At 44.6% G+C, this 27,070-nt stretch overlaps 1 protein-coding gene across 4 annotated transcripts in view; it reads right to left on the reverse strand.

Moving 5' to 3' along the window:
- LOC133072513 (solute carrier family 23 member 1-like) overlaps nucleotides 1–27,070 on the reverse strand; it is a 59,176-nt gene that overhangs the window by 4,020 nt on the left and 28,086 nt on the right. For all 4 annotated transcript variants that reach the window (XM_061165864.1, XM_061165861.1, XM_061165863.1 and 1 more), the window contains exons 5-11: nucleotides 25,458–25,617; nucleotides 13,151–13,332; nucleotides 11,361–11,478; nucleotides 10,109–10,265; nucleotides 9,179–9,432; nucleotides 1,209–1,373; nucleotides 718–826 (exon numbers count right to left, since the gene is read on the reverse strand). In XM_061165864.1, coding sequence (XP_061021847.1) covers nucleotides 718–826; nucleotides 1,209–1,373; nucleotides 9,179–9,432; nucleotides 10,109–10,265; nucleotides 11,361–11,478; nucleotides 13,151–13,332; nucleotides 25,458–25,617 — 1,145 coding nt within the window. The remainder of the gene's footprint in view (nucleotides 1–717; nucleotides 827–1,208; nucleotides 1,374–9,178; nucleotides 9,433–10,108; nucleotides 10,266–11,360; nucleotides 11,479–13,150; nucleotides 13,333–25,457; nucleotides 25,618–27,070) is intronic.

Below are 27,070 nucleotides of genomic sequence, written 5' to 3' on the forward strand. Positions count from 1 at the left end.
AGTGGATGAGCAACTAAAGAAAATGTGGTGTATGTTTACAACGGATGTTATCCAGCCTTAAGAAAAGAATGAAATGTCGCTATTTGCACAACATGGATGGCCCTTTAGGGCATTATGCTGTGAAATAAATCAGAGAGAAAGACAAATATGTATGATCTCACTTATTATATGTAGACTCTTTAAACAAAATAAAAACTCATAGAAAAGGAGATCAGATTTGCAGTTACCAGAGGCGGGAAGTGGGAAAAGGAGGTGCTGGAGGAGGGTGATCCAAAGGTACACACTTCCAGTTATGAGATAAGTAAGTATGAGGGGTGTAATGTACAACATGAAAACTATGGTTGACGCTGCTGTATGTTAGCCATACAGTTGTTAGCAAAACACACCCTAAGAGTTCTCATTACAAGGGGAGAACTTTTTCCTTTTTCCCCACTTCTTTTTCTTGTATCTATGTGAGATGATGGGTGTTAACTAGACTCATTATGGTCATCATTTCACAACGTATGTACATCCAAACTTTATGCTGTGTACCTGGAGCTCATACAGTGATGTATGCCAGTTATATCTCAACAAAACTGGAAATAAGTAATGGCGATGTAAGGTACAACATGGTGACTATAGTTAATTTAAAGGAAGTGACAGGAATTCCCGGGGACCAAGGGTCCCCCCTCCAGCTCTGCCCCTGGAATGGTCACAGTCTAGAGGATGGACAATCACCTGTGTGGAGCCTCTCTGGGTTCTTGTTCACCCAGTTGGGAATGGCAAGCCCACAGAAGATGGAGAAGCCGAAGATGAAGAGGTTTCTGGATGAGTTCAAGTCCACGTGCTGCAGGAGAGGGGCCCGGAGCCATCAGCACCTGTACTGAACACCAAGCACCCCTCCAAAGTGCCCCCTGCTCACCCATCACTGGAGGTAGGAGGGGGACGTTGGATTCTGAGGGCACAGGCTCTCAGTCAAGTCCCAACTCCCCCTTGACCCTGGGAGCTGAGTGGTTTGGATAATCCAATCCAAAAGGATGCAATTTTGTTTTTCAGAAGTTTGGATGTTTCTGGTTACTTCTTCCTTCCATTTGGGGCCGGTGCATTTGCTGGGACAAAAGGATTCCCTTCTCCTCCCTTGTCCCCACCCTGTTCCATTCATCTCCATCCCCGCGGGCACCTCTCAGGAGATGCAATGCTGCTGCTTTTCTAAGGGTGCCTCGCCTCACCTGGAGATTGGAAATCCCCACGGCAGTGATGACCCCGAACATCACCAGGAACATGCCTCCGATCACGGGTGTTGGGATGGTGGCAAATGCAGCCCCGATCTTCCCAAATATGCCCATCAGGAGCAGCACACATCCCGCGACGACAATCACCATCCTGCTTCCTACCTGCAGCACTCAGGGGAAAGGGGTACAGACGGTGGCTGAGCTCCAGCCAGGACACATGCCCTGGAGACCTCTGCCCTCTTCCTGGGGAATCGCAAACAACAGCTCTAGGAGACGCGCAGGAGGATCCCCCTCTACTCCCACATGGGGCTAGGGAAAGGATGAGGGTGTGGCCTTGGGTCCCGGCCTCTTTCTCCACCTCTCCTCTCTGCTGCTCTCATACCTATCTTCAAGTCCTGACTCCAGTGCTCCTTCTCTGGGCAGTTTTTTGCAAAGAAGTGGCATGAAGTCTCTTTGGGGAAGGAGTGGCCTGATGCTTAAGAATGGGGTTTGACAGCCAGATCCAACTCTGCCTCTAACTAACTGTGTGACTTTATGCATGTTATCTAACCTCTCCAAATATCAGCCTCCAAATTTATCAGGTGGAATTAATAATACTTACTTCACAAGCTCATTTTAGGAGGCCAGCAGGACCCTGGCATTACCAAAGCCAGATAAGGACGCTACAAGCAGAGACAGTACAGGTGACCCTTGAACAATGATTCTGAACCGTGTGGGTTGCTGTACATGCAGATTTTTCAACAGTAAACACCGCAGCACCAAATAATCCATGGTAGGCTGACTCTCTGAATGTGGAACCACAGATATGATGGACCCATGGATATGGAGGGACCACATGCACAAAGATCCAACTATAAGTTATACAAGGATTTTTGATTGCGAGGAGGGTTGGTGCACCTAATCCCACCCCATTTCCCATATTGTTCAAGGGTCAACTGTACAGGCCAATATCCTTGATGAATATAGATACAAAAACTATCAACAAAATATTAGCAAGCCAAATTTAACAGCACATTAAAAGGATCGTACACCATGATCAAATGGGGATTTATCTCTGGGATGCAAGGATGTCTTGACATATGGAAATCAATAAATGTGATATACCACATTAATAGAATGAAAGATAAAAATATATGATCATCTCAATAGATGCAGAAAAAGCACTGGACAAAACTGAACATCCTTTCTTGATTAAAAAAAAAACTTTCAACAAATCAAATATAGAAAGAATGTACCTAAAGGCATATATAAAAAGCCCACAACTAACATCATACTCAGTGCTGAAAGGTGGGAAACTTTTCTTCTAAGATCAAATCAGAAACAAGACTAGGGTGACAACTCTCACCACTCCTATTCAACATATTACTGGAAGTCACAGCCATAGGAACCAGGTAACATAAAGAAATAAAAGGCATCCAAATAAAAAAAGTAGAAGTAAAATTATCTTTACTTGCAGATGATATGATCTCATATGTAGAAAATCCTAAAGACTCCACTAAGAAATTGTTAGAACTAATCAGTGAATTCAGTAGAGTTACAGGATAGAAAATCAACATACAGAAATGTCACATTTTTCTACACTAATAATAAAACATCTGAAAAAGAAAGAAAACATACCCATTCATAATAGCATCAAAAACAGTAAAATATTTAAGAATGAATTTAAAGAAGGAGGTGAAAACTATAAGACTTTGATGAAAGAAATTGAAGAAGACACAAATAAATGCAAAGGTATATTATGTCATGACTTGAAGAATTAGTATTGTTAAATGTCCATATTACTGAGGCCATCTACAGATTCATTGCAATCCCTATCAAATTTCCAACAGCATTTTGGAATTAAAAAAAAATCCTAAATGCTTATATATAGTAGTGTAGTGTCAGTTGTTCAGTTGTGTCCAACTCTTTGCAACCCCATGGACTGTAGCCCACCGGTATCCTCTATCCATGGAATTCTCCAGGCAAGATTACTGGAGTGGATAGCCATTCCCTTCTGCAGGTGATCTTCCCAACCCAGGGATCAAACCTAGATCTCCTGCATTGCAGAGGGATTCTTTACCATCTGAGCCACCAGGGAAGCCCCCTAAAATGTTTATGTAAGCACAAAAGATGCCAAATAGCCAAAGCAATCCTGAAAAAGAAAAATAAAGCTGGAGCCATCTCAATTCCTGATTTCAAACTATACTACAAAACTATAGTAATCCAAACAGTATGGTTCTAGCATAAAAATAGACACATACACCAAGGGGGCAGAACTGAGAGCCCACAGGTAAGTCCATGCATACATGGGCAATGCTTGACAGGGCTTCCCAGGGTGCAAGTTTCATCCCTCGTCCTGGAACGAAGATCCCACACGCCATGTGGCCCAGCCAAAATGCAAAAAACCAAAGAAACAAACAAAAACATTAAAAAGATACTCCAGGATAGTTTATTTTGTAGGAATAAAAAGCTGTGAAGATCTGTTGCACAGCATTGTGGATACACTTAATAGTACGGAACTGTACACTTCAAAAATATTAAGATGATAGATTTTATGTTATGTGTCTTTTACCACAATTTTTAAAAATTTTAAGATACTCCAATGTCAATAACTTGAAGTCCGTTAGTGCAGTGATAAAGTAGTGGATTCTACCTTTGCTTATTTTTCTTCCCAGCTTAAGAGCACAGTGACCACTGACTGACACCTGGTGACTGGTGAAGGTTTATATGGTCAGTGAGGACCAGCAGTGGGACAACCAGGGCACCAGTCATGTCCTCTGGCTACATGGAGTGGCTGAAGGGCATGCCCCTGCTATACAGGGCCTAACAAAACATGGTCCACTGGAGAAGGGAATGGCAAACCACTTCACTATTCTTGCCTTGAGAACCCCATGAGCACAATTTATTTAACTGACTTCATAAGAAAACATGTGATAAGAATTTACCACATCAGCAGGCCTCCCTCGCCTGCCTGCTGCATCTCTTAAAATTATGCTATATTAATAAATCTACTTCTTGCCTATCAAAAGAAAAAGAGTTTACCACACCAAAGGAAACTTCTGTTTTGTTTATAGCCCTAACAATGAACTGTGGGAACTAAGCATGAATCTAAGCACAATAAATCAACTTGTCAGGTTCAACCAGTGCCCTTTGGATATACTGATGATCTCATAAATGGCAGGTCATCCAAAATCCTACCACCACAGTATTTGCCGTGCAACCCTGGGCCTCTTTTGGTCTCAGGATTGACATCTGAGCTGGAAGCCACAACACCCTAGAGAAGTGATGGGAGGTCTCTGACCTTCAACCTAATTCCTCCCCCCATGCCACCACCTGTCCCCCACTTCCCACCCCACCAACTAGGAGAGAACCAAGAACTAGTGAAAGGCAAAGGAGAAAAGGAAAGATATACCCATCTGAATGCACAGTTCCAAAGAATAACAGGGAGAGATAAGAAAGCCTTCCTAAGTGAACAATGCAAGCAAATAGAGGAAAACAAAAGAATGGGAAAGACTAGAGATCTCTTCAAGAAAATCAGAGATATCAAGGGAATATTTCATGCAAAGATGGGCACAATAAAGGACAGTATGGACCTAATAGACACAGAAGATATTAAGAGGAGGTGGCAAGAATACACACACCTATACAAAAAAGAACTTAATGGCCCAGATAACCACGATGCTGTGATCACTCATCTAGAGCCAGACATCTTGGAGTGTGAAGTCAAGTGGGCCTTAGGAAGCATCACTGCAAACAAAGTTAGTGGAGGTGAAGGAATTCCAGCTGAGCTATTTCAAATCCTAAAAGATGATGCTGTTAAAGTGCCACACTCAGTATGCCAATATTTGGAAAACTCAGCAGTGGCCACAGAACTGGAAAAGGTCAGTTTTCATTCCAATCACAAAGAAGGGCAATGCCAAAGAATGTTCAAACTACTGCACAAAATTGCACTCATTTCACACACACACAAAGTAATGCTCAAAATTCTCCAAGCCAGGCTTCAACAGTATGTGAACCGTGAACTTCCAAATACACAAGTTGGATTTAGAAAAGACAGAGGAACCAGAAATCAAGTTGCCAGCATCCACTGGATCACAGAAAAAGCAAGAGAATTCCAGAAAAATATCTATTTCTGCTTCATTGACTATGCTAAAGCCTTTGTGTGGATCACAAAAAACTGTGGAAAATTCTTAAAGATACAGAAATACCAGACCACCTTACCTGCCTCCTAAGAAACCTGTATGCAGGTCAAGAAGCAGCAGTTAGAACCGGACATAGAAGAAAGGACTGGTTCCAAATCGGGAAAGGAGTACGTCAAGGCTGTATATTGTCACCTTGCTTATTTAACTTATACATAGAGTACATGATGCGAAATGCTGGGCTGGATGAAGCAAAAGCTGGAATCAAGATTGCCGAGAGAATTATCAATAACCTCAGATATGCAGATGACACCACCTCATTGCAGAAAACAAAGAGGAATTAAAGAGCCTCTTGATGAAAGTGAAAGAGGAGAGTGAAAAAGTTGGCTTAAAACTTAACATTCAAAAAACGAAGATCATGGCATCTGGTCCCAACACTTCATGGCAAATAGATGGGGAAACAATGGAAACAGTGACAGACTTTATTTTCTTGGACTCCAAAATCAATGCAGATGGTGACTGCAGCCATGAAATTAAAAGATGCTTGCAACTTGGAAGAAAAGCTATGACCAACCTAGACAGCATATTAAAAAGCAGAGACATTATTTTGCCCACAAAAGTCTTTATAGCCAAAGCTATGGTTTTTCCAGTAGTCATGTATGGATGTGAGAGTTGGATCATAAAGAAGGCTGAATGCCAAAGAACTGATGCTTTTGAACTGTGGTGTTGGAGAAGACTCTTGAGAGTCCCTTGGACTGCAAGGAGATCAAACCAGTTAATCCTAGAGGAAATCAACCCTGAATATTCATTAGAAGGGTTGATACTGAAGCTGAAGCTCCCACACTTTGGCCACCTGATGCAAAGAACAGACTCATTGGAAAAGACCCTGATGCTGGGAAAGATTGAAGACAGGAGGAGATGAAGATTGAAGACAGAGGATGAGAGGGTTGGATGGCATCACTGACTAAATGGACATGAGTTTCAGTAAGTTCTGCGAGATGGTGAAGGACAGGGAAACCTGGCATGCTGCAGTCTGGGGGTCACAAAGAATCGGACATGACTGAGCGACTGTCACCCTGCTTGTTTACCTTATATGAAGAGTATATCATGCGAAATGCCAGGCTGGATGAAGCACAAGCTGGAATCAAGATTGCCAGGGGAAATATTAATAACCTCAGATACGCAGATGACACCACCCTTATGGCCAAAAGGGATGAGCTAAAAAGCCTCTTGCTGAAAGTGAAAGAGGAGAGTGAAAAAGTTGGCTTAAAACTCAACATTCAGAAAACTAAGATCATGGCATCCGGTCCCATCACTTTATGGCAAATAGTTGGGGAAACAATAGAAACAGTGAGAGACTTTATTTGGGGGGGCTCCAAAATCACTGCAGATAGTGGCTGCAGCCATGAAATTAAAAGACGCTTGCTCCTTGGAAGAAAAGCTATGACCAACCTAGACAGCATATTAAAAAGCAGAGACATTGCTTTAACAACAAAGGTCCATCTTGTCAAAGCTATGGTTTTTCCAGTAGTCATGTATGGATGTGAGAGTTGGGCTATACAGAAAGCTGAGCACTGAAGAATTGATGCTTTTGAACTGTGGTGTTGGAGAAGACTTTTGAGAGTCCCTTGGACTGCAAGGAGATCCAACCAGTCCATCCTGAAGGAAATCAGTCCTGAATCTTCACTGGAAGGACTGATGCTGAAGCTGAAACTCCAATACCTTGGCACCTGATACAAAGAACCAACTCATGGAAAAGACCCCAATGCTGGGAAAGATTGAAGGCAGGAGGAGAAGAGGACTAGAGAGGATGAGATGATTGGATGGCATCACCGACATGATGGACATGAGTTTGGGTAGGCTCCAGGAGTGGTGATGGACACTGGGAAGCCTGGTGTGCTGTCATCCATGGGGTCACAAAGATTCGGATATGACTGAGTGACCGAACTGAGCTGTAGTCCATGGCATTGCAAAGGGTAGGATACGACTGAGCAACTGAACAACAACTGGATTTGTAGCCTGCTCATGTACCTTTCCAGAGAAGGCAATGGCACCCCACTCCAGTACTCTTGCCTGGACAATCCCATGGACGGAGAAGCCTGGTAGGCTGCGGTCCATGGGGTCGCTAAGAGTCGGACATGACTGAGCGCTTTCACTTTCACTTTTCACTTTCATGCCTTGGAGAAGGAAATGGCGAATCACTCCAGTATTCTTACCTGGAGAATCCCAGGGACGGGAGCCTGGTGGGCTCCCATCTATGGGGTCCCACAGAGTCGGACACGACTGAAGTGACTTAGCAGCAGCAGCAGCATGTACCTTTCTGCCCTGCTCCTTCCCTCTAATCTAAACAGCCTTAGTTCAGAAAAGAGAAAGTTAGTTCAGAAATGATACATCAAAAAAATTTTTGTTCTGTTTATTGAGTATAATTTTCTGTTCTGCATGATATTTGCTTCATTTAGCAGGAAAAATTGTTGCTGCTTTATACTCATGTAGCCCATTCTTGTTATATTTTTGTGTGGGTCAGTGATCCTCACATGGAAAAACATTCCTTTCACTTGCTCTAAAGGTTTGGAAACTTTGGGAAAATATCCAAGAGTCCATGGTGTCAATTCACATGGTACTTGCTCCAGGCTCTGCTGTTGCTCACACATTTTAGCTCCCACTGTGGACCTGAGGTCATGCAGATACAGAGGTGGATAGGTCTGAGAGAGCGATCAGAAAATGCAGGGAGGGGAAGTGGATAGCGGGCTCTGTATTCTCCAAAGCTGACTTCACTTGTTCTGGGAAACACTGCACTTCTGCACTGAAGCAGACAGGAAAGCAACATTGTAATACTATTCTTTTCAAGCCTTTCTTAGAAAGCACCATCTTGAAGAATTTGTGCTGAACTTAGGGGGCTTTGCTGTGGAAAACGGGAGCCCCCAAAGAGATTTTAAGTAGGGACTAATTTAATTGGATTCTAGGAAGATCCTTGGGCAGCCACGTGGCAGCTAGATGAGAGATGGGCAAGATCCTGGGAAGGGACAGTTAGGGATGCTACCGCGTTCGGGTGAGAGATGATTGATCAAGCTGTGGTCCTGCTTGGAGAAAAGCGGACAAGACGGCCACAGGCACCCAGAGAAAACAGAATCCACTGTGAGGGGTACAGGACAGAGACGACAAAGATTCACTGGGACAAGCTTTACAAGGAGAAGTAAGAACGGGGCATGGACTGAACATCACAGAGGTCACGCTGAGTAAGAGGTACCCGTTGGACATGCAGGTACAGGGGACCACAACCAAGAAGGTCAAGAACAGTAAGCAGAATGAGGCTCCTCAAAGATGTCCACATCCTGATCCCAAAACTCACATGGAAAAAGGGACTTAAGAATTTTGAGATGGAGAGAGTATCCTGAATTACCCAGGTGGGCCCAATCTAATTACACATACCCACATAAACAGATAATCTTTCCCAGGTGTAGTCAAAGGGAGACGTGACAAAGGAAGAAAGGTCAGAGAGATGCAAAGTTACTGGCTTTAAGATGGGGGAAAGGGGCCATAACCAAGGATGTGGGGAGCCTCTAGATGATGGAAAAAGCAAGGCAATGGATTCTACCCTGGAGCCTCCAGGCAGGAACGTAGCCTTGCTAATACCTTTACTGTAGTCCTGTGAGACCTGTGTTGGAGTTCTGACCTCCAGATTGGTAAGATAATAAATTTGGGTTGTTGAAAGCCATTAAGTTTGTGGTAATTTGTTGCAGCAGTAATAAGAGACTAAGACATGGATGACAGATCCAGGTACTTAGTCTGCACACCCACCCCCACCCCCATGCCCCACACACACCTATGGACCACTGTCTGCAGCCTTACCCTGGTGATGCCCAGCGCGCCCACATTCTCACTGTAGGAGGTGGTGCCGTTCCCTGTCCCCCAGGCCCCTGCCAGCAGGCAGCCCAGGCCCTCGATGCCGATGCCTCGGTTGATGGCGTGCTTCGGAGGGGGTGGCGCCCCCACCAGGCGGGCACAGGCATAATAATCGCCTATTGACTCCACCATTGAGGAGATTACGCCTGCGATGATCCCAAAGACCCCAGCCAGGCTGACGGTGGGGAGGCCCCACTGTCCTGAAAATCCAATGCAGAGGGAATATTAACCCAGAAGACAACAGGTTACTGGACCCCCAAATAATTTCTTTCCGAGAGGATTCTCTGGAAGGCTTTAAAAACTGGGCAACACGTCTTCTAGCCCCACCACTGTCCTGAGACTTTGTCTTGAACCCCTGCCTTACCCGTGCCTCCCTGGGGGTAGGTCAGATGCCCTGACCTTGAGCTCCCAGGGCACACAAAGAACCAGCAACTCAGCCTTTTCCCAGGAAGGCCCTGAAGCGTTCTGAAGTCAAGATACTTACTCAGGGAGGCGCGAGCTCCCTAGTCCATGAGGCCACCCCTGCCTATCACTGCTGAAATGTGCTTATTCACACAACCTGAGCCAAGAACTGCAGGGAAAGGAGACCAAAAGAGGCCTAAGAGATGGCCTTGACCTCCAGCCCAGAAATGTTCTCCTTCAGTCTCGAGCCTCCCTTGTGTGGGACCCTCCGAGTCCAGGAGGAGACCCAGATGCTGGCTAGAGGTCGGGTTCCTCTGTGCTTTTCCCACCCACAGGCTGTTGTCAGATCCCTTGAAGAAGATTCTCCACCCACCCCCCTCGGCTCTATTCACCACCCACTCTGGTGCCCTGAGCCCCATGGACAGACCTAAGAAGCATGTGTCCCAGGCAATAAGGGCCCAGTGCTCTCATTACCTGGGTAAGGGAAGCGAAACCACGGAGCCTGGCTCAGGACGTTGCCTCTGGTGTCAGTGCGGGCCAGGTACCCGTAGGCTGTGGGCGCTGACGGGAGGGCGTCGGTGACTGTGAGCGTGAAGCAGAGCAGCCACGAGATGCAGAGCCCCAGCAGTACCTGCGGAAGGGAGGTACCCTTCACACCTGGCCCCACTCCCTGCCCCGGTCCACACCTCCCAGCAGGGCTGGGCAAAGGAGAGAATTCAGGAAAGCTCTTCAAAATGAGGAAGTGTTGGATTAGGAACCCTTCCAGTGACAACAGAAATCTGCCGTGTCAGTGGATGAGTAACTCAGTAAAGGAACACAGACAATAAACCATAGGGAGACCTTATGCCAGGTAGAGGCAGAACTGTCTAGGAAAGTAGACAAGGCCTGGGTCAGAAGGACTGCAAGCTGACTCCCTTTCTGCTGTTTGCTGGTCACGTGACTTGCTTCAAACTCCCTGACCCTCAGTGTGCTCATCTGTACAATGGAATTTCAGCCATTGCTCTGCAGAGCCTGAAGCAGGATTTCTTAAAGTGGGGTCCTCAGATATGTTGATTTTTAATCTCTGGTGGTAGAACCCCAGACATCTGTATTTTTAGCAATGTTCCCAAGTGAATCTTATGCACACTGAAGTTTTGAACCACTGGCCTACAGGGTTGTGGAAGGATCAATGAGATCACTATATGGAAGTATCTTTTTTACCATGCAGAATGTCGTTCATAGGTGAATTAAACCTGAAAACACCTTTATGGGGTTGGCAAATGTGCCTGCTTGACAGAATGGAACAAATTCAACAGAGAAGGCTCTGAAAAAGGAGGCACCATCTGAATCTTCCAGGAACCAATGAGAAAGAATCTAAGCATCTTGGCCCTTCGTTTTGCACCCATAGTGGTGATCCTGGCTATCTCCATGTTCTGAGGGCCATGTTCTGAGGACGTCCCGGCAAACATGAGGAAGCTGTCTCACACTGGCAACCACTGTAGCAACCTGGGGCGAGCTATCTGCTCCTGCAGGAGAGAAACATTGAGGGAGGAGCTGTAGGGCATCAAGCCAATGCTCTCACCACCCACGGGCAGAGCGGGGAGGAGCAGTTAGGGGAGGCCGAAGAGTAGAGGCCACTGCAGGGGGAGAGCATTTGACTTGAGGCCCATCTGGATGAACAGGAGGCTGCTCCTCACTCTCCAGCTGAGTCAGGTAAGGATGGCGGTGGGCGGGGAGTGCTTCTTACAGGGAAGACCTGAAACAGGTAGAGCTTAGAGGTGTGACACTTCTCTCGTCCATAAACGGGCACGGGCACTGCGATGTTTTTCAGGTACTGAGAAAACAGCACGATGAGGAAGATGGTCCTGAAACAGAAACAAACCACACTCAACCTGGTGAGCTGGGGCTCATCCAGAGCGAGGATCCAGGAAGCTGGGCCACTGTGTGCTTCTGGGTCTGGGGAGCAGGGACTGTGCTAGGAGGGCCCTCATCTAGGCCCTGCTCTGCATCCTGCCAGCTGGGAACAGGTGGGCGGGCCCCTTTCAGAGGCTGCAGGTGGCTGAAGAGGAAGAGTGGGCAGAGGACTACTATTCCTTGGGACCTGAGAAATGAGCATGACAGCTGCATAGATCCAGACTGGAGCCAAAGACCATCTTTTCTCCCAGGTGGTCCTGCAGGCCCTTGAGGTCAGAGTGAATGAACACATCCATCTGTTGTTGCCAAATTCCTCCAAAGCTCTGTTTAAATGTTGAGGGCCTCTTCTCCACCCCACTCCTAAGCCTTCCTGACACTCTTCCCCACCATCTCCATCCCTCATAAGCTGGCTGTCACTGCCCCATCCCCTGAACAAGCTTGACACTCTGGGACCCTCAACACTCTCTCCTGGTGTCACAGGTACTTGGACTCAAGTCTTAACCCTCTGCTAAACTACCAAATGCTTGAGAGCTGGGCCATGTCTCTGTACCCTTCCCAGGAGCTGGAGGTATACAAATATTTGCTCAGTGAAAGCCTAGGAGGCAAGGGACGGGTAGCATCAGCCATCTGTGAACCCTGCACTAAGTATGTTTATACACTGCCTGTGGTGAACTCATTGTCTGTGAGGATTAATAACAAATAAATAGTAATAATACATTCTAAATAGCCATGTCACTGCTTTTTAAGGTATTATAATGTACATGAACTAGAGAGCCTCTTGATGAGGATGAAAGAGGAGAGTGAAAAAGTCATCTTAAAACTCAATATTAAAAAAATTAAGATCATGGCATCTGGTCCCATTACTTCATGGCAAATAGAAGGGGGAAATGTGGAAGCAATGACAGATTTCCTCTTCTTGGGCTCTAAAATCACTTCAGATGGTGACAGCAGCCATGAAATCAGAAGACAATTGCTTCTTGGCAGGAGAGCTATGACAAAACTAGACAGTGTGTTAAAAAGCAAAGACATCATTTTGCTGACAAAGGTCCATCTAGTCAAAACTATGGTCTTTCCAGTAGTCATATATGGGTGTGAGAGCTGGACAATAAAGAAGGCAGAGTGCTGAAGAATTGATGCTTTTGAACTGTGGTGCTGGAGAAGATTCTTGAGAGTCCCTTGGAAAGCAAGGAGATCAAACCAGTCAATCTTAAAGGAAATCAACCCTGAACACTCTTTGGAAGGACTAATGCTGAAGCTGAAGCTTCAATACTTTGGCCACCTGATGCAATCAGCTGACTCACTGGAAAAAACTCTGACGCTGGGAAAGATTGAAAGCAGAAGGAGAAGAGGGTAACAGAGGATGACATGGTTGGATGGCATCATCTATTCAATGGACATGACCTTGGGCAAACTCCAGGAGATGGTGATGGACAGGGAAGCCTGGCATGTTGCAGTCCATGGGGTCACGAAGAGTTGTACACGACTTGGCCTCTTAACAACAAATGTTCATGAAAGTACTTGTAAGCCACCCGAGCTTGCCAATATCCAGGACTCACTCTTTATAATGGGTAACCTTCCTCTAGAGGGAACTCAAATGGCCCTCCCACCCCAGAGGGTACTTACGTGACAGCAATCCCCCAGTGGATCCCGGCGTTGTCGCCCGCAGAATCGAAGAGAGGCAGGGCCACCAGGGAGATTGTGGGAGCAATGGTCAAGGGGCCAATGAAGCGCATGAGGAAGCCAATGAGGCCAGAGAAGCCCACCAGCATCTGGACACAGGAGGCAACCATGATGGCTCCCTGCAGCTGAAAAGGAAGAGTGGGGCTCATCGACTAAGAGCCGGCGGCGGGGCGGGGCCTGCGGCGGGGCGGGGCCTCAGGCCTGCCCAGGCCACCGGGATCGACGGTACCTTCGGAGGCAGGGCATGGGGCAAGGCTGGACCCCAAAGGAACCCACGGAAGACGAGCTCTGACCTCACTCCTCTCTCCAGTCCTCTATTGCCAACTGTCTGTTGGACATTTTCACCTTATGTGAAGTTTTTCAGAAAGTAGACTTCAAGATTATCTGTTGATCATGGTGATAATGCTGACGACTTGTAATACTGGTGTTACCCAGTAGTGTATTGACCGTCTTGCTGCTTTACTTTTCTCTGTTTTCCTACTTTCTGTCGCAGAGGCTGGCAAAGGGGACAGAGAGTGAATTGTTGAGCTTCTGTGGGCTGTCCAGGCTCAGTCAAAACTTTTCCAGACAAGATAGGAACAAATGAGCTTGCCCATGTTCTAATAAAACTCCATGGACAGGCCCTGAAATTTGTATTTTGTACAATTTGGACTTGTCGTAAAATATTATTCTTCTTTGATTTTTTTTTCCAACCATTTAAATTATAAAACCATTTTTAGCTTGTGGGCCATTCAAAAAACAAACAGAAGACAGGCAACCGGCCAAATTTGACTCATAGGCTGTAGTTTGCCAACCACTGAGCTATGGGACTCATTAAGTTTATTTCTCTGTTTTTACTTTACTTATTTGGGTGTTATATATTCTTTTTATCTCTTGCTTTGAAGTCTGATTTCCCAGAAAAGAAAGAAGTCTGATTCCTGCTTTATTTTGATTAGTGTTAATATAGTATATTCCTCTCCATCTATTTACTTTTAATCTACATGTATCTTTATATTTAAAGTAGGTTTCTAGAGAAAGACAAATATGATATCACTTATATGTAGATGTTTTTTAAAAGGGTACAAATGAACTTATTTACAAAACAGAAATAGAGTCACAGATGTAGCAAACAAAGTTATGGTTATGAGGGGATAAGAGAGGAGGGGTAAATTAGAAGACTGAGGATGACATATACTGAGGATGACATTACTATATATAAAACAGATAACTAATACAGACCTGCTGCATAGCATGGGAAACACGACTCAGTACTCTGTAATGGTCTATACATATGAGAAAAGAATCTAAAAGGAGTGGATGTATGTATATGTATAACTGATTCACTTTGCTGTACATCTGAAACTAACACAACATTGTAAATCAACTCTACTCCAATAAAATTTTTTAAAAATCAAAGTAGGTTTCATCTGGACAACATATGGTGGGGTCTTATTTTTTGATCCACTCTGACAATCTGGTCTTTTAATCAGTGCCTTTAGAGCAATGATGTTCAAAGTAATTATTGATCTAATTGGATTAATATCCACCTTATCCATTACTGTGTTCTATTTGTTGCCCTTGTTCTTCACTTGTTTTTTTTTTGTTGTTGTTGTTGTTTTGTTTTTTGTCTTCTACTCTTTGTTTTTGTCTTCTACTCTTTTTCTGCCTTTGGTGGTTTTAACTGAGATTTCTATATGACTCCATTTTCTCTCCTTTCTTAGCATAACTATTATCCATTGTTTTCCCTTTAGTGGTTTTCCTAGAGTTTGCAATAAACATTTACAGTGAACTCAAGTCCACTTTCAAATAACACTATACTACTTCATGAGTCGCATAAATAACTTATAGTTACAAAACAATCCTAATTTCTCCCACCTAGCCATTTTATCATTGCTGTCATTCATTTCACTTATAAATAAGCATACACAAGCATACACAATTTTTTAAACTACCATAATACCAGAAGGTGAAGTTTAAATTGGTCTAACGTGTTGAAACCTGAGCTTGCCATCTCTTCCCTACCATCATTTTCTTAAAACACAATCACTATTTACATTTCTTCTCTATTATTTCTTATCTCCCAGAAAGTAATGACTTGACTATTGGTCCTATATTTGCCTCACTTTCATTTGTGGCTACTATTGTGATGCAGAGTTGGACTGCTAACCATTGGTGGTTTCAAGACTTGAGATGTGTGTAAACAAATATAACCCAGTGAAACATGGAAAAATCTACCTTGAATTCCAACAGGCTAGCTCAGTGAATTAAACCAATCCATTGATCAGTGAAAGGAAGTTGAAACTTGCAAAAACTTTCCCTTGTTTACAGCACTGGTGAAAAACCCTGGACCAGCAGATGGAGCTAAAACACCACAGCTAAGACTCTGGGTTTGCGCTCACTCTCAGACACTTGGAAGTGATGTGGAAAAGAAATAGTGGAGGCTACCGTTCTGGATCTGGGCAAGAGGAACCCCTACCCTGGGCCCTGTGCTTTAGAGCAGGGGTTGGCAAACTTTTTCTATAACTGGTCAGATTAAATAAACATTTCAGGTTTTGTGGGCCACATGTAGTTTCTGTCGCATATTCTTTTTTTAATTTTAAACAACTTAAAAATGTAAAACCAGGACTTCCCTGGCAGTCCAGTGGTTACAACTCCACTCTTCCATGTCAGGGGGCAAAGGTTCAATCCCACACACCCCACAGCATGGTGTGGCCAATAATAAATAAATAAAACGTAAAAACTATTCTTAATTGGTAAGGAGTAAAAAACAGATTGGGCTTCCCTGGTAGCTCAGCTGGTAAAGAAACCATTCGCAATGCAGAAGACCCCAGTTCGATTCCTGGGTCGGGAAGAGCCATTGGACAAGGGATAGGCTACTCACTCCAGTATTCTTGGGCTTCCCTGGTGGCTCAGATGGTAAAGAATCCACCTGCAATGCAGGAGAACTGGCTTCGATCCCTGGTTTGGGAAGACCCCCTGGAGGAGAGCATAGCAACCCACTCCAGTATTCTTGCCGAGAGAATCCCTATGGACAGAGGAGCCTGGTGGGCTACAGTCCATGGGGTCTCAAAGGGTCAGACATGACTGAGCACAGCACAGCACAAAACAGATTACAGGCTAGATCTGGTCTAAAAGCCATAGTTTGCTGACCCTGGCTTTAGAGGTATCAGAAGCACAAGAATAGTGAATGCACTAAAGAAAACTCGGTTACATCTGTCACTTGGGATCCTGTGCCCAGTGCAGGCTCAGCATGACCCACATCCCTAAACATCCTCTCACTACTAGTACTGTGTCCTCAGAACACAAGGTAACTGCTTCTGACTATTCCAGTGTTGGAGCAGACACGTCTTTAGAACCCAGGAAGGATTTGAGCAACAGAAGTGCTCAGGCAGGAGAGGAAACAAATTAACTTGTTGGATCTTTCTTCTCAGATAGTATGAAGGCAAGAGATTCTTGCATAAGAAATTACAGTTCTCGGGGCTTCCCTGGGGACTCAGTGATGAAGAATCCACTTGCCAATGCAGGACACACGGGTTCCATTCCTGATCCAGGAAGATCCCACAGGCTGCAGAGCAACTAAGCCCGTGGGCCACAACTATTGAACCTGTGCTCTAGGGTCCAGGAGCCACAACCACTGATCCCACATGCCTCACCTACTGAAGGCCGAGTACCCTAGAGCCCACGCTCCGCAACAAGAGAAGCCACTGAAATGAGAAGCCTACGCGCCACAGCTAGAGAGTAGTCCCCGCTTGCCCATGCGCAGCAATGAAGACCCAGCCCAGCCAAAAATAAATTTTAAAAAAAGGAATTATAGTTCTCAGTAAGTCTAAGTGAAAGGGAAATTGTGCCCCTGGCATCTAGCAGATCAGGGTAAAGAAACTGATGAAATAAAATTCATATTTTAAGGCAGACAAGAAAAAAAATTAAATATAAAAGATGATTGCTCCTTGGAAGAAAAGCTATAACAAACCTAGGCAGCATATTAAAAAAGCAGAGACATTACTTTGCCAACAAAGGTCCATATAGTCAAAGCTATGGTTTTTCCAATAGTCAGGTATGGATGTAAGAGCTGGGCCATAAAGAAGGCTCATCACCAAAGAATTGATACTTTTGAACTGTGGTGCTGGAAAACACTCTTGAGAGTCCCTTGGACTGCAAAGAGATCAAATCAGTCAATCCTAAAAGAAATAAATCCTGAATATCCATTGGAAGGGCTGATGCTGAAGCTGAAGCTCCAATCCTTTGGCCACCTGATGTGAAGAGCTGACACACTGGGAAAGACCCTGATGCTGGGAAAGATTGAAGGCAGGAGGAGAAGGGGATGACAGAGGATGAGATGGTTGGATGGCATCACCAACTCGATGGACATGAGTCTGAGCAAACTCTGGGTGATGGTGAAGGACAGGGAAGCCTGCGTGCTGCAGTCCATGGCGTCGCAAAGAGTCAGACACAACTGAGCGACTGAACAACAACAACAAAGGAAGACAAGAAAAAAAATTAAATATAAAATTCTTTCTGTTTGTTTGGGCCTCCTCCCTCCCTAAAATGCAGTGTGCACCCACATTACACATTAACCAGAGCTCTTCAAAGATGGAAGGGCCAGATAAACAGTAAAGCAGTTTTTTTTTTCTTTCTTCTGATGCTAACAATGTAACTTCTTTTATTTGTTTATTTATCTTTTAATTGAAGGATTAGTGCTTTACAGAATTGTGTTGGTTTCTGCCAAACATCGACATGAATTAGTCATAGGTATACATATGTTCCCTCCCTCTTGAACCTCTCTCCCATCTCCCTCCCCATCCCACCCCTCTAGGTTGTAGCAATGTAACTTCTTGAAAGAATAGTGTTCTTTCTCAGCTCTGTTGGGAGTCATGGTGACCTGCTGCTCCCTTCTATGTGTTTACCTGGACAATGTGTCCCTGGTGAACTTTACATGAAATATCAGTATGTCATTTTAACGTATGATCCTTTGTCTCAAAAAAGTATATGACTATGCCTTTGACTTCTAACAGGTGAAACAGTTCCCAGAGCTTCCTGACAATCTGCTCCCTGGGTTATAATCCTCAGTTTGGCTTGAATAGAATCCCCCACTTTTTTTTTCTTAACTTGATAGTTAATTAAAATTTCCACTTCTTATTCTTTGCTTAGTTTTAATTTGGATTTACCAAAGCCAAGTATTGGCTCCCTGGGGGAGAGCAGAAACAAAACCAAACCTCAAACTACATGTGTTTTGTGATTCATGCTATTGATGATATAATACAAATAGGCTTCACTGAAGAAGAAATACACCCTGCTTTGAAAAAAGTTGTTTGACAAATGGCATTTGAAGGTTAGCCAATTGACCTGGCAAAAATCCAGGGCCCAACAGCTTGACAAGTGAAATCCTTAGGTATGTCTTGGTCTAGAGCTACATGGAAAAGTTTATTAAATATTAAAAACTCCTGTTAACTCTGGGTCCACCTTGAGAAAAGAAAGGAAGCACAAGGACTTGATAGATCACTGAAGTACATCCGCATCTCTTGGACTGTACATCAGAGCACAGGCATGTGCAGAAAGGCTGTTTTGAAAGGGAAGAACAGCAGAAAGTTCTGGCTGAAATTCACAAGTTATGGCTCAGACTGGTCTCAGACCAGCACCCCAACCAGCACAGCACTCCTGAGATAACAGAAGTGTTGGTGGTTGAGTCCACACTGAATGAGGCCTGACCCTGCCAGATGCTAGGTGCTTCAGCTCTGAGTGGGGCATTTGATGCAGAGGTGGCCCAAAGCAGCTACTCAGCCACTCTCCCTTTGAAGTGGCTAAGCCACTCTCCTAACTAGTCTGCTACTGGGCACTGTTTGGAATTAGAGCACTATTGACTGGCACCAAATAACTCTAAGATCAGAAATCTCAATGATATCTTGAATGATGTCAGAAAGACATTCAAATAAGAAAGGGGCGTGTGTGCATGCTAAGTCTCGTCAACAGAACTTGCTGGTTAAAGGGAAATAGTTACAATCAGAAAAAGAAAACACAGTTACACAGGGAGGAGTTCATAGGATCCATGAGTAAGTGACAGTCCTTGCCTTCCCTGGGTGGACACTACTTCACAAGATAATCTAACTCTAGCAACCAAGATTTGGATCTCACTATGTGGGTCTTTGAATTTAGAAAGCAAGTTGGAGTCTTGCTAAAGGTGCTGCTCATCCACCTGAGAAAGACTGAGACTAAAAAGCGTAACATTTCAATAGAAGGGCTTTGATGGAGGAAGGAAGGCAAGTCTAAGACCAGCCAATGAACAATGTGTGTGATGTGCCAGTGGACACGAAATTACCCAGAATCATCCCTTTAAAATTTTAGGTTTTCAAGCTGTGGTCAATGGACTAGCAGTTTGGTCTGGCAAGTCGGTCATAGAGACTGTACTGAAATTTCACCTTTTATGGGACAGGACTTAATAGTCAAATCTCAAATACTGGTGGTTCATATCAATGTCCCCGTGTCTTAAAAAAGAGGAGGGAAGTATGACTTTGAATGTAGTCACTAGGGTCCAGGAGATGACACCTCAGGTCACAAGCCACGCACAAGTGAGCTCACAAACTGCACAATCTCCATCTCTATCTGATGTTGTTTGTGTTTCCCAGGATGATCCAGATTGATGACAATGATTGATTAGTGACAGTGATGGTCACAGGTGCCTCTGGTGGGAGAACATGAAGATAAATGGCCCATCACAGAGCTGGTAGACTGCCCAAACTGGACAGTCCACAGAGTATGGGAGATTTTTAACACTTTAAAAACCTGGTGGTTCTGGAGAATTGTGGTGCTGGAGAAGGCTCTTGAGAGTCCCTTGGACAGCAAGGAGATCAAACCAGTCAGTCCTAAAGGAAATCAACCCTGAATATTCATTGGTAGCTGAAACTCCAATACTTTGGCCACCTGATGTGAAGAGCTGACTCATTTGAAAAGATCCTGATGCTGGGGGAAAATTGAGGACAGGAGGAGAAGGGGGTTACAGAGGATGAGATGGTTGGATGGCATCACCAACTCAATGGACATGCGTCTGAGCAAACTCCAGGAGACAGTGAAGGACAGGGAAGCCTGGCGTGGTGTAGTCCATGGGGTCGCAGAGTCAGACCTGACTTACTGACTGAACAACAACACGAAAAACCTGGTATGGACAATGTTTCTGATTTGAACTTTGCCTATCCCATCACTGAAACCCTGGCCCAGGCTACAATATAGAGACCAGCAACCCAGACTGAAATCACCATGAAGATCAACTTATGTATTAAACAGCTCAAGGATCACTTTTCACAGCATGAACATGACAGGAATGGACCAAGAAATACAATATCAATTGATCTTTTCATATTTCATGACACTTCACCCCAAAGAGTAAAATTACTGCAAAATTAGAATGTGTGCTTGAAGCAATAAAATGTGGGTGACAAAGGCAGGAAGGGCAGGCTTTGCAGGGTAACATAGTGTAAGCTCAAGATTGAGCTGAAAATGGGGTACAAAAGTGAGTCGCCAGTGGAGCAGTTGGAGCAGAGGGTAAAGAAATCTTATTTTCCCAGGACTAGAGCTTTGGTTGTGTTCCTTAAGATGGAATACTAGAATCAATTTAATTTGACTTGCTGGTATTCTGATGGTATTTATGGGCCGGATTGGAAAGTCTGGTGTTTTTCAGGATGCATCCTACCCAGTGGAAAGAATCCAGTGACAATATATTTATTAAATCATTTGAAAGTACCTTGGGAAAGGACACACAAAGGAATGTTTAGCAATGTTATTTTTCCTGCCCACTAATTAAAAATTAGAGGAGAAAAACTCAAAACCCCCTCTAGGAGCAAGAAAATGGGTTGAGAAGGGCTCATCTTGGGGGGAAAAAAGATGGTGGCAGAAAGAATTAGAGTCACCAAATCTTAGAGTCATCAAATAATGCTACTTTTGCCCATTGTGTTTAAAATGGGAATAAGAAAATGATTTCTTAGTCATACTTCTAGATACATCTTCAATCTGGGATGAGGGGTGCTGGCATCATAGTTGATTCTATGAAACTGAAGCACATCTAATAAAGTTAGACCCAAAGTGTACTGGGCTGTACTGAATGGACAGTGAGGAATGAACACCAATACCTACAGTGATGCTGGCATATTTAGGACGTGGTCTGTTGTCTGAACTTTAAGATTAAAAGGTCATAGACTGACTATGAGCTCACAGGTGATTTACATGATACTTGATGAAATGAAAGTCACAGAAATAATGATAAATAACAAAATCTATATTGGGATATTGAACTCTAGTCACCAGTTAAAGGGCTTCCCAGGTGGCGTAGTAGTAAAGAATCTGCCTGCCAATGAAGGAGATGCAAGAGACTCGGGTTTGATCTCTAGGTCGGGAAGAGCTGCTGGTTTAGGAAATGGCAATATATTCCAGTATTCTTGCCTGGAACATTTCATGCACAGAGGAGCCTGGCAGGCTACATGGGGTCACAAAGAATCATACACGACTGAGCACACACACACACTGTTAATGTGGCAAGCATAGGAGCAAGAATGAGTCCAGGTTTTCAAATAGACCTATAAGATGAGGACAATTACAGTTAATTCTATGTCATTCAATAGCATCATAAAAGAATGATACAAGTTTACCATAATGCACTCAGGAGAGTGACTAACATGAAAAAGCTAGAAAATGTTGGTGAGATTGTGGAGTAACTGGGACTCACATGATGCTGGCAGGAGGGTAAATTGGAACATCCACTTCAGAAATGTATTTGCTAGTGCTTACCCAAGTGGAACATATGCACAATGTGATGGTGAATTTTATATGTCAACTGGACTGAGGATGCCCAGACAGCTGATAAAACATTATTTCTGCGGTGTTTCCAGAAGAGATTAGTATATGAACTGGTGAACTGAATGAAGCAGATGGCCCTATCCAAAATGAGTATCTCTCTCTGCTAAATCACTTCAGTCATGTCAGACTTCTTGTGACTCAATGGACAGTAGTCCTCCAGGCTCCTTTGTCCACGGGAGTCTCCAAGGCAAGAATATTGGAGCTGGTTTATACTGGTTATATTCCAGGCAGGAATACTGGAGTGCTCTTCTCCAGGGGATCTTCTTGACGCAGGGATTGGACCCATGTCTCTTACGTCTCCTGCATTGGCAGTCGTGTTCTTTACCATTAGTGGCACCTGGGAAGCCCACCCAAAGTGAGTGAGTGCCATCCAATCCTTTGAGGGACCCAACAGAACCAAAAGGCAGAGGAAGAACATTTTCACTTGCTGCTTGGGCTGGGACATCCATCTTCTCCTGCCCCCAGACATCAGCACTCCTGGTTCTCAGGCCTTTGGAAACAGATCAGGACTTACACCGTTGTCCCTCCGCCCCATCCCCCGCTGGAGGGTTCTGTCCATTCTATTCCCTGTCATTGGTCAGACTTGGGTAAGAATAGGAATCTTGTTAGGAATGTGTCTCCTCTGTATTACCGCTTCCTTCATCTGTCACGTAATGAGAATGTGACCCTTATTGCAGCCATGAGGCTGCTGAACTTGGACTGGGTGGGAGGCTGGATGGGCCCTGGCTTCGCTAAGGCTTGTCAGCTAGACTCTCAGGGATGTCTACTAACAGACTCCGCTCTAGGTCCATAGCCGTGAGTTTTGGAATGCCTTTGGTCCAGTCCTAGTGAGCTTAGGGAAGGCACACCAAGACAAAAAGTGAGGGCTGGAGTAATGCCTGAGCAAACTACCTTGTACTAGAAGGAATGGAAAAGATCAGTTTTCATTTCAATCCCAAAGAAGGGCAATGCCAAAGAATGTTCCAATTACCCCATAGTTGCACTCATTTTACATGCTAGCAAGGTAATGCTCAAAATCCTTCAAGTCAGGCTTCAACAGTACGTGAACTGTGAACTTCCAGATGTTCAAGCTGGATTTAGAAAAGGCATAGGAACAAGAGATCATATTGCCAATATTAGATGGATCATAGAGAAAGCAAGGGAATTTCAGAAAAACATCTACTTCTGCTTCATTGACTACACTAAAGCCTTTGACTGTGTGGATCACAACAAACTATGGAAAATTCTTCAAGAGAAGGGAATACCAGATCACCTTACCTGCCTCCTGAGAAACATGTATGCAGGTCAAGAAGCAACAGTTAGAACCAGACACAGAACAATGGACTGGTTCCAAATTGGGAAAGGAGTACGTCAAGGCTGTATACTGTCACCCTGCTTATTTAACTTACATGCAGAGCACATGTTGTGAAATGCCAGGTTGGATGAAGCACAAATGGAATCAAGATTGCTGGGAGAAATATCAATAACCTCAGATATGCAGATGACAACACACTTATGGCAGAAAGCAAAGATGAACTAAAGAGCCTCTTGATGAAAGTGAAAGAGGAGAGTGAAAAAGCTGGCTTAAAACTCAACATTCAAAAAACTAAATTGTGTCATCTGGTTCCATCACTTCATAGCAAATAGATGGGGAGACAATGGAAACAGTGACAGACTTTATTTTCTTGGGCTCCAAAATCACTGCAAATGGTGACTGCAGCCGTAAAATTAAAAGATGCTTGCTCCTTGGAAGAAAAGCTATGACCAACCTAGACAGCATATTAAAAAGCAGAGACATGACTTTACCAACAAAGGTCTGTCTAGTCAAAGCTATGGTTTTTCCAGTAGTCATATATGAATGTAAGAGTTGGACCATAAAGAAGGCTGAGCATCAAAGAACTAATGCCTTCGAACTGTGGTGTTGGAGAAAACTCCTGAGAGTCCCTTGGACTGCAAGGAGATCCAACCAGTTCATCCTAAAGGAAATCAACCCTGACTATTCTTTGGAAGGACTGATGCTGAAGCTGAAACTCCAATACTATGGCCACCTGATGCGAAGAACTGACTTATTTGAAAAGACCCTGATGCTGGGAAAGATTGTGTGAGGCTGTCATGGCTAACGCCATGACAGGCAGCCTAGATTAGGAGTGGGCCTAGTTTCCCGGGGCAACATAATTATCAGGCCTCCTGGAGCCAGCCAATCAACATATGCCTAGCAAGAAAAAGGGAACCTATCAGGGGAAAGCTGAAAGCCCCACGTTGGGCCAACAAAAATTACCTTGCAACTGTGTAATCAATCCGCTTGCGCCAACTACCCTTTGTGTAACCAATCCGCTTGCGCCAACTACCTGCTGCTTTTTTTGACCTAATAAATACCTGAGAGAACTGGGGCTTGGGGCCTTTTCGTCCTCACACCCTTGGTGAGGGCGGGAGGCCCTGGCTCGAGTCAGTAATAAATTCCCCTATTGCGAGTTGCATTGTCTCGAGGAGTCTTCTTTCCCGACCGGGGACTCGGACTACGGGCAGAACAATTGAAGATGGGAGGAGAAGGGGATGACAGAGGATGAGATGGTTGGATGGCATCACCAACTCGATGGACATGAGTTTGAGTAAACTCTGGGAGTTGGTGATGGATGGGAAGACCTGGTGTGCTAAAGTCCATGGAGTAACAAAGTGTCAGACATGACTGTGACTACGTGACTGAACAACAACAAGAACCCCACACCATACAGTGCTTGTGTAACTCTGCCCCTGCTCCAGAGGAGGTGGTCCTTTGAGTCGCTCCAGGCTTACATATTTAGGTCAAGCTGGGAGGGAGTTGACTGGACTTCCTAGAAATCTCAGGCGACCTTCACTCTCATATATTATTCCACCCATGAGCCATCCTTGACACCGCACCTCTGAGGCCAGGTGAGGATGTTAGAGTCTGGAAGTTGTGAGGCCTACGGTCCCTGAGGGTGTGGCTGGGCTTTCTGCTGACAATCCTGTGTGCTGATTTCCTACTCATTTAGATAAGCCAACCTGGAGCACAGGCTTCCTGGTGACTCAGGGTGTAAAGAATCTGCCTGCAATGCAGGAGATCAGGATTCCATCCCTGGGTTGGGAAGATTCCCTGGAGGAAGCCATGGCTAGCCACTCGAGTATTCTTGCCTGGGGAATTCCATGGACAGAGGAGCCTGGTGGGCTACAGTCCATGCATTTCCAAAGAATCAGACACGACTGAGCAACTAACACTCACTGAACTCAACTTCTCTTGGAGCACGGCCAAACTTTAGAGCCTGCTTCAAGGCCACCAGTTTCTTTCCCTGAATGACACAACTGAGTTAAACAAGAACCAAGTGTCTTAAAGTTTGGAATCTTGCCTAGTAGTGAGCTGAAAAAATGAGTCAACTCCGAAGCCCCTTCTGAGGACCACCCCATTCCTCGCACCCCCACCCCCTCAACCCCCTACCTCTCGGATCCTCTTCTGCCATTCCTCAGTAAATTCAGGTGAGCTGGTGTTCACGAGGCTGGCATTGAGTGTCCACGTGGGGCACTTCCAGGTGGGAAGAGACAGCATGGCCAGGGAGGGTGCCAAGAAAGCAAATGTCCCTCCCTGGAGAATGGGCAGCCTGGAGGAGGGGAAAGGAGACAGTTACCCACTAGCCCCTTTAACACTGGCCTGTCACTGGCCCCAGCAGAGGCCTTTTAATCCCAAGTCCTACCTTGGTTTCAGGGCAACACATGACTCCTGCAGTTTTCAGTTATAGGGAACTCCTATCAATCTCCAGGTCAGATCCACGAACTGTGCCAGACTTTGGACAGGTAGGAGAGGTGGGGAGGATAAGACCAGCAGACCTGATCCCGTTCCTGGAGATGCGGGCCCAGGAGCAGAGAGTCATGTACTGGGAAATGATCTGGGGCAGCACAGAACTCAGGGAACATGTTTGGTGAGTGCCGCTGCCTTCCAGTCCCAGAGATCAAAGCACAATTCACACACATCAAGTTCCCCCACTGACAAGAGATGCACAGCCTAGAATCTGGGTGGCCAGATTCCTTTGCACCTTCAAAAATGAAGGGCAATTCCAGACCTCTACCTCCAGGCTCCTTTTTATAACAGGGACTGAACATGCTTGAGGTCCATTATCAGGGCGTGTCCTCCACACAGGCCTTTCTTCCGCCTGGTCAGCATCTCACTCTGGCCTCTGTGAGAACTTCTAGCAGTGTCCATCTGACTTGTCTCCCTTCAAGGTGAATGTAGCCTGATAAGTCAACCTCCAATAACCCCGTCTCACTAGAAGGTCAGAAGCTGTTGAGGCTGACCTAGTCTCCTCACCCTGCATACTATAATAGAACTGGTGTGGAGGGAGAGTGGGACAGAGGAGCTTGGCCTCTCGCTTGCATTTGTCATAGTACAGCATACCCAGTTTAGATACTTGTTCTAAACAATACTAAAAGAGCACTTTTGAAATCAGGATTCCATGAAGATAGCTTAAAGAGTCTTCTTGAGAACAAATACATTTTATTTAATGAAAATATTAAGTATATGAAAGAGTTTTACTGCCTAACTGGATTTTGTCCTGGCTAAACATAGGAACTAGCAAGGCCTGAGCATCAGCCTCAGATGAGTTCACAGGCTTGTCAAACGGTACACCCAGGCATGGGGAGAGCTTAGACCTCCAGGTGATTCTAACATCAGCCAGGGTTGAGAACAACTGATCTAGATTCATAAATCTAGACCCATAAGGCTCCAAAAAATTGGAATGTATGGTACACACAGGGCAGGAAACATGGGTGATGGAATGGGTATGTATGAATGATTTTTTAATTAAAAAAATTACAGTGGGGAGAGATAAATTAGGACTTCAGGATTAACATGTACACACTAATATGTATATAAAATAGGTAAACAACAAGGACCTACTGTATAGCACAGGGAATTATATTTTATAATAATCTATAATGAAAAAGAATCTATATATATAATATATATTTATATATATGTATAACTGAATCAACTTGCTATATACTTGAAACTAACACAACACTGTAAATTAACTATACTTCAATTAAAAATTCATAGAA

The sequence above is a fragment of the Dama dama genome, chromosome 18 (assembly GCF_033118175.1).
Source record: "Dama dama isolate Ldn47 chromosome 18, ASM3311817v1, whole genome shotgun sequence".
Lineage (NCBI taxonomy): Eukaryota > Metazoa > Chordata > Mammalia > Artiodactyla > Cervidae > Dama > Dama dama.